This window comes from Heloderma suspectum, chromosome 12 (assembly GCF_057233095.1).
Source record: "Heloderma suspectum isolate Gila_16-S chromosome 12, 16-S_ref, whole genome shotgun sequence".
Classification (NCBI taxonomy): Eukaryota; Metazoa; Chordata; class Lepidosauria; order Squamata; family Helodermatidae; genus Heloderma; species Heloderma suspectum.
In genome coordinates, this window is record NC_139469.1 from 16581964 (window position 1) to 16590327 (window position 8364).

General features: G+C 45.9%; 1 protein-coding gene across 1 annotated transcript in view; it reads right to left on the minus strand.

Annotated features, from left to right (window-relative positions):
* LOC146336610 (acyl-coenzyme A synthetase ACSM3, mitochondrial-like) overlaps positions 1–7100 on the minus strand; it is a 29559-nt gene extending 22459 nt beyond the window's left edge. The window contains exons 1-3 of the mRNA XM_084818563.1: positions 6897–7100; positions 3485–3695; positions 1738–1951 (exon numbers count right to left, since the gene is read on the minus strand). Of these exons, the coding sequence (XP_084674689.1) occupies positions 1738–1951; positions 3485–3695; positions 6897–7100 (629 nt within the window). The remainder of the gene's footprint in view (positions 1–1737; positions 1952–3484; positions 3696–6896) is intronic.
* Positions 7101–8364: the final 1264 nt, after the last annotated feature.

Genomic DNA, 8364 nt, shown 5'->3' on the forward strand with positions numbered 1-8364 from the left:
AATGTGCAGTTCACTGAATGTTGCAGTAGAGTTCTCCAATTAAATAGTCGTACAAAAATGTGTATATTAGGGAAAAGTGCACGCAAAAATGTGTCCATTAGTGAAAATAAATTTCAAAAAGGCACTATGGTAGAGAAACACCATGCCAAAAATGTGTATTTGGAGAAATGGTGCACAGAAATTAGGAGGAATGAGCACACAAATGTGTATGGATTTTCATGCACACTTAAAACATTTTTTCCGCTGAATGTTTGGGATGAACCAAACTTAAGACTGGAAAAATGGAGAAACTGAAAATGTCAGATTGTTCCATCCCCATTCTATGATCTTGTGAAGTCAAGGAGTCTGTGTGTTGGGCTGGAAATAAAATCCTAGTTTCCTAGGATGCCGATAATTGTGCCTGTAACCAAGTTGTGCCATTACAGAAGCATGGAATGCTTGCAGACCAGTAATATGCCAATAAGAACATAAGAATATAAGAAGAGCCATGCTGGATTGGACCAAGGGGCCATCTAGTCCAGCTTTTTGTTCACACAGTAGCCAACCAGCTACCCACGGGAAATCCACAAGCAGGGCATGAGTGCAACAGTACCCTCCTGCTCACGTTTCCCAGTAACTGGTGTACCCAGGCATACTGCCTCTGCTACTGGAGGCAGCATAGAACCATCAGGACTAGTAGCCATTGATAGCCTTATCCTCCATGAATTTGTCCAACCCCCCTTTAAAGCTATCAAAATTGGTGGCCATCACTACATCTTAGCTGTCAATGTACACAACCTGATTCATCGTTAGGAAATTGACAAGTGGGACTCACCCCACTTCAGCTAGGGGTGCTTCCAGATGGACAACTCCTAATGGTACCAATCATAAGACACTGTGCGGTTATTCAAATGGGTCTTCTTTAGGGATGTACGAACTCCCTACTGTCCAGTCCAGGGGGAGGGTCCATTGCAGGGCAATTAGGGCTGCTTGGGGCCCTATGGAGTCCTCCAGAACCCTGCAGCATCCACAGGAGTTGGCAGAGCAGCTCTCCAGCTTTCTATAAAATGCGATACGCTAATGGTGGCTGCCATTAGCCTATTGTGGGAAAATTACATTCGGAAATGGCATATTTTATGCCATTTGAGGCCAGAAAGCACTTACTTTTACCTAAATTACAGCTTTTTATGGCTGTAAGTGCTTTACGGATGCAAATGGCATACAATATGCCACTTACGGCTGTAACTTTCCTGCAATAAGCTAATGGCAGCCACCATTAGCATATCGCATTTTATAGGAAGCTGGAGGGACGCCTCGTGGGAATTCCTCCAGACCCAGAGGTGAGTGTGGCTGGTCTGCCGTGGACTCTGGAGGTTGGATTCTTTGGAATCCGGACTTATTTAAGTCCATGGCGGATTTCTGCAGCATCCCTAGCCTTCTTTAAGCATGACCAAGTCTAGATCCAACACAATGGTCTTACGGGCCCATACCCACTTGTTAGAAGGCAATAATGAGTATTATTTCACTTACTTTGAGTGTGTTAAGCCAGCTGTGCTGTGATTGGGCCCCCTCCTGCTCATTCTGCCATGTGGGGCCCCAGGTATCTGCCCCAAAGTCCTACCCTAACAGCACCACTAACAACCATGTAATTGAGAATTTCCAGTCCAGATACTGAAGGTTCCAAACACCATTTCTTTCCCCACCTCTTTATCTATCCGTAGATCACTTGCTTTGTGAATCAGCAGAACCAATACTCACTCTAACAGGTCGTGGAAGTTCAGCCATCCTTCCCTGCGGCTGCTGCCTTTGGAAACCAGCACCCGGCTTTCCAGTAAGTGGCAATCTGATGCAATGGCGTCTACTGATGGAGCTAAGGCATCATTTGTAATGATGCATTTGGCCTTAGAGACTTGGAGCCTGTACAATATGTCTTGGGCAGACAATAGGATAGTCGCTGGGATAAAGACAATGCCTAGAAGCAAAATGAAGTATGATTTAATCAAACAAACAAAAAACTAAGAAAGAAAACTACAGGTTCACTTTGTCCCTGCTTAGGCCTGGCTCCAGGTATTGGAGGGCCCTTGGGCAAGACACCCTCCATGGGCCCCTCCCTCAGTGAGTCTTCCTTTTCACCACCATTGTCACCAGCTGCTCTGCTCCTTCTCGTCTTTCTCAGCATTGCTTTCTACATGGCCTGGGACCACAATACCTGACGGAGTGCCTCTCCTGACATGAACCTATCCATACTCTACACTCTATGGTCCTCCTCCAGGTGCTGCCTCTGAGGGAGGCTTGAAAGGTGGCAACAAGGGAGAGGGCCTTCTTTGTGGTGGCCCCTCAACTGTGGAATGATCTCCCTGACGAGGCCCACCTGGCGCCAACATAGTTATCATTTCATCGCCAGGTTAACGCCTATCTCTTTTCTCAGGCATTTGGCAGCATATGATGAGTTTTTGATTGGTCCTGGGCCTAACTTATGGTTACGGTTGATTGCTCAAAGTTGTATCATCATCATCGTCGTCATCAACATCATTTCTATACCACCCCATAGCCAAAGCTCTCTGGGTGGTTTACAAAGAGACAATATAGGTTTCCTCCGTGTATACTGTTGGTTTGTGTGTTTTATGTAAATGGTTTTTAAACTTTGTATACTGTATTTTACTGTATTTTACTTTTTTTAAATCTTTGTAAACCACCCATAGAGCTTCAGCTAAGGGGCAATATAGGAATGCTAATAATGAGAATGAGAATGAGAATGAGAATGATGATGATGATGATGATGATGATGATAATAACCACCCATAGAGCTTCAGCTAAGGGGCAATATAGGAATGCTAATAATAATAATGAGAATGAGAATGAGGATGATGATGATGATGATGATGATAACCACCCATAGAGCTTCAGCTAAGGGGCAATATAGGAATGCTAATAATAATAATGAGAATGAGAATGAGAATGATGATGATGATGATAATAATAGCTCCCACTTGCTTGCTTGACAGGCAGAGAGCCAGGGAGCAAGTAGGCCATGGCATCTCCTTCTCCTCCTTCTCACCACCACTGTTGTGTGGGCCAGAGTGAGAGGCAGGTGAACAACCAGGTTGCAATGGTGAAGGGGAGGAGCAACTCCAGGGTGCTCTTGTCAGTGGGCCCCTGCTGGGGTATGGGCTCTTGGCAGGTGCCCAACCACGCCTACCCTTATTTATTATGACATTTATTTATGACATTTATATGTTGCCTTTTCCCCCTCCTGCAAAGAACCCAAGGTGGCTGACATGATCCTCCTCCTCCTCTCCATTTTATCCTCACAAAAAACCTGTGAGGTAGGTGAGGCTGAGAGTCAGGGACTGGCCCAAAGTCACCCGGTGAGCTTCATGGCCGAGTGGAGACTAGAACCGGGATCTCCCCAGTCCCAGGCCAACACTCTAACCGCTACTCCCCACGGGCTCTCCTTGACGCTGGCTCTGCCCCTGGTTCACAGCATAGGGTTAATCTTACTGACCTGCCCTGATGCAGCCCACGCTGATCAGCCACCACTCCGGGACTCTTGGGAGAATCACGATGAGTCTATCCCCCTTGCGTAGGTTGCAAGCCTGAGAGAGTACGTTAGCTGCTTTTCTCGATAGGAATCCCAGCTCCTCAAACCCCCACTGCACCTCCTCGCCTTTGTCCCCTACCCACCAGAGAGCAGGATTGGGAGGTCTCTTTCCATCCTATCAGACACAACATATTTATTTATTTTTAAAATTAATTAAAATGTATAAAAATGATGCACGCTGCACCTTTACCCCAAAGAGGATTCCAGGGCAGTGTACATAAAGATCAAATGTTCAGTGCAATCAAAACAACTTAACATCTATAACAGGGATACAGAAGCTCAGGCCCTGGGTCCCACTTTGATCCCCTGGGGTTCCCCAGTTGGCCATGCCCCCTTCCTCTGGCCCTGCCCCCTTTCTCCCAACCACAGGTAGGTGGTTGCTTTCGCGGCTTTCGTGCAGTTTGCCCCCATTCTAAAAGGTTGAAATGCCTCTCCTTACTGGCAATAAGAGTGTCAAGCTCAAATCTGCTGGGATTTTTGCCCCGCCCCTTTCTGCTTTGGCCCTGCCCCCTTGCCTTCAGCCACACCCACCACTGGAATGAGGCCCCCAAAACTTTCTCTGAAATGCAATTTGGCCCTCGGGATGAAAGAAGTTCAACACTCTTGATCTATAAACATCTGTACAGTAACATGGAGAGGAGTAACAACTATTCCGGCCCAACTAAATTTTTTCAGGACTATATTCACTGAAAACAACAACATTTGGGTAAATAAAAAGGTTTTAACCTGGTGCTACAAAGAGTACAACATTGGCACCAGGCGTACCTCTCACGGGAGGGCATTCCAACCAAGGTCAGGGTGCCATCACAGAGAAGGCCCTCATTTTTGTAGATAATGAATGCACTTGTCTTATAGAAGGAGTACAGAGATGGGCCTCCTCTGTTGATCTTAATACGCAAGCACATCGATAGGGGAAGCGGTGCTGCTGGAGGCATTTGGGTCCCACACCATTTCAGGCTTTGAAGGTAAGCACCAGCACCTTGAATTGGGCTTGGTCGTGAATAGGCAGCCAACACAGCTCCTTCAGAATAGATGTAATATGGCTCCGCCCAGTGGTGTAGTGGTCCTCATCATGACAATGCCCGCAGCCACACCCTCAAGGTGAGTCCAAAAATGCAGGCAGCTGTATTGATCCATAGCAACAAACCGGATCTGTTTTCATCTTGGCCAGGAGCGGGTCCTTTGTAGAGCTGATGTGTCTTCATTCCCCATTCAAGACCAAGCCACCCCCAAAATGCTTTACATTAGAACAGGGAACCATATATCATTGCTGGGAAAATCCATTTCACTCCTAGCAACTTTGAGGGTTGGACTTGGAGTGAGGCTGAGAGGGAAGAGGGAAGCTTGGGGTGGTGGTGGTAGAAAATGTTGTCATCCCTGCTAATCAGAAAGTCCCAGGGCTTTGATCCTGTGTTCCCCGGTTCCCCTACACCACTGGCCCCACCCAGGCAAGCCAGCTGGAATCATCTAGGCCAGATTCTGTACTAGTTGGTGCTTCCTGCTACTGGATCCCTTTAACTGGAGATGACGGTGGTTGAACCTGGGATAGATCAATGTATGAAAGTTAGGGATGGTGAAGAAATCCGCCACAGACTCCAATGAGGCCGGATTTTTTTTAGAATCCGCCCCCCCGGAGTCCATGGTGGAACGGACTACTCCCTCTGCCACCCCCCAAAATCCTCCCTGGACGGACCCCACCTGCTGCCAGCCATCTGCTGCCCCAGACTGCGGATGCAAATGGTGTCTGGTGTAGCTGACACCATTTGCGTCCCGGCACTTTTTGGGGATAGGCTATGTAAATATTTATGTAGCCTATCACAAAAAGAGCAGGGACTCAAATGGTGTCATGGACGCCATTTGCGTCCGCAGCCCTGCAGCAGACGGAAGTCCAGCTGCGGACAAGCCCGGCTGGCAGTTCCGCGGACTCACCGCAGAGCGGAGCTGGCAGGGGAGGATTCTGGGGGGAGGGAGGGATCGCCCCCCCCACAGACGCCCCGGGTTGGAATTGGGTGAGTATTTCGTACACCCCTAATGAACGTGGTCTTCCAAATCAGACAACATTGCTCTCCTTGTGTCAAGTTACCCTTCTGTCTCTATTGAACTTCAATAGCCAAATAAAAACACAGATAGGAGGCTCCTATCCATGACTTTTTAACCCTTTTACTTCAATGGGTCATACAGATGCTAACTGTCAGTAATTCACAGTCTACCAAGGAAAAGCCTTCAGGGAGTTCAAAGGGAAACCAGGAAGGTTGAAAGTTACCCACCGTTTGAGAAAAGGCAGGCACGCTTCCCTAACTTAAGGGGTGGGGGTGGGGATCTCCCTCTCTCTCGTGAGGACCCTAAGTGCAGCTGTTCCTGCCAGGCCAATTTTGGCAGACCGTCTAAGCTCCGTCCCTGCCATCTCTCTCTTGGCCCTGTGTCTGCGCCTGACATCTAAGAATTCAGGCTGTCCAAGCCCTACCTCTCCCTGTTCACTGTCTCTCATGAGGGTGTGTGACAAGAGGCTCTCTCCATCCAGCTGGACTATTGAAACCTGAGGAGTTTGTCTCTCCCTGTCGGGAAGACTCTGGGAAAGTTCCTCCCCCACATTTTGCGGTTCTGAGCTACTCTGCCCCTTCCTATGCTCAGAGGCACCCCTGACACATAGAGTCTTCAGCCCTAGCCCATTTCAGTTCAGATTTCCTTGTACTACGTCTTTGCAACATGCATTTAAAACGCCCCTCTGGTAGCTGCTTTCACTTCCTCCATCATGGCACGAGTGAACACTACATTAAATGACTGTATCACCCAGTGGTGTTGGTGGCTTTATTTATTAGATTAGAATTAAAGTCACAGTACTAACTTAACTCAAAGGAAGGGCGACTCCAGTTTGGTATCTCAAATGGTGGAGAGATTCCGTTAGTTGCTCAAGTGTGCTACCAGGTTGATTTCTTTCTGTCTGTGTCTACAGCAGGGGTGGGTAACACATGGGAAACAGATGGCTTCTGCCTGGCCATTTCTGTGCCCCACCCACAGCTGAATTTCCTGCAGCAGTGGCAAAAAGCAGTGATTTGGGGAAGCAGAATTGCACTCCTGAAGTCTTCTGTGAGCCTGATTTTTCTTCGAAACAAGGCACGTGTTTTAAAGGAAAATCGCTACTTCTTTTTTGCTACCACAGTTTGGCAAGAAAATTGGCAGTGCAGCAGTAACAGGAAGCAGAGGTGTGGGGTCCAGGGGTAATGTGCCCCCGCAACTCCCGGACGTTGCCCATCCCTGGTCAGGGTGGCATAATACTACAAGGAAATTATGATATTCAGGAGATATAATGCCATACCTTTTCCTTCTGGGTCCATTTATCCAGCACGTCCCCTGCAAAATTGAAATACTCCGGTGCATCTTTGTAGATGGCTTCAGAGATGGAGAAATCCCCAGGTGGAAATCCACTGCAGCTTTGGCTCTGGATCCCATAAGGTACTTTGAGGGCACTAACAGACTTTAAGGCGGGGAGCCTGGCAAGATGTTTAATTGCACCCACCATGAATTCTTTTACCTTCAGGGGGAAACGAAAAGGAATAAAATGATCATTTCCAATTCTGGCAGAGAACAAATGGTGATGTCATTGTCTGTATACAAGAAACAAACAAATGGAACTAGTTACGATGACAAACCTACAAATGGAAGTGGAATGGAAATGGGACTTCAGTCCATATCCATGATGTTTCTGAAAGGTACAAACTCAGACTTAAAGTCATTGTCTTGTGCTGAAAATGAAGCTAACTATGCATAATATGCATAAAACTGTTTTTATGCATAATAACTATGCATAAAAACAGTGTGCACCATCCACCATAGGTGTGGGCAGAAGACGATTATTATATAGCGTCTGATCCAGACTTAGCCATACTTACAGCAGACCAATTGGAAAGTCCAATTTCATTTTAATGGGTCTACTCTAAGTATGACCAAATCTGGGTCCAACACAGACTATTTGTTTGTTTGTTTGTTTATTACATTTCTATACCTCCCAATTACCAAAGCTTTCTGGGCAGTTCGCAACAATTAAAATCACAAAATACATCATAAAATACAATATAAAATGTAAAAGCTTAAAATTACAGTATAAAAGTACAAACCAAAATAAAACCTAGAATGTAATGGAGTTAGTTCTTCATGTGGACTATTGAGATTGAATACATACACATCTGGATGCTGTGAATTACAAGTAACACTTCCTCTCCTCCAGGGCCTTTGCTAGATACGTAACAGATTCAAGACGCAGGCCCATGGCACAAATTTGCATGGAATTTGCATAGGTTTTATGTATATATGCAGATTTAGAACTGAATTTATCAGTCCACCAATAACCCTGCCAAGGTCAGGGTTTGTGCTACAGAAACAGCAATGTAGAAGAAGTTGCTTCATTTGCTCATCAAACCAAACCAAACCAAACCAAACCAAAATAGTTTATTGTATCTTAGCAATTTGCCATTATACACAGTTACAGGGGGAAAGGATAACTATACAACTTAAAACTCTAGTAATAGACCCTCAAAAATGGAATAATTTTACTTACAGCCTTTAAGCTTTATAACATGCCTCTGTAAAACATTGACAAGAAATTTAGATGTTCTGAAGGATACATATTTGTTAGCATTAGACAATAGAAAGCAAACCTTTACAAGAGATGACCTTCCCTTCAATGATTTTAACAACAGATAGCTCTGAGATCATTATAGATAGAGCATTCTAGAAGTACATGAATACTATCTTCAACTGATACAGAATTGCAACCACAATTATGC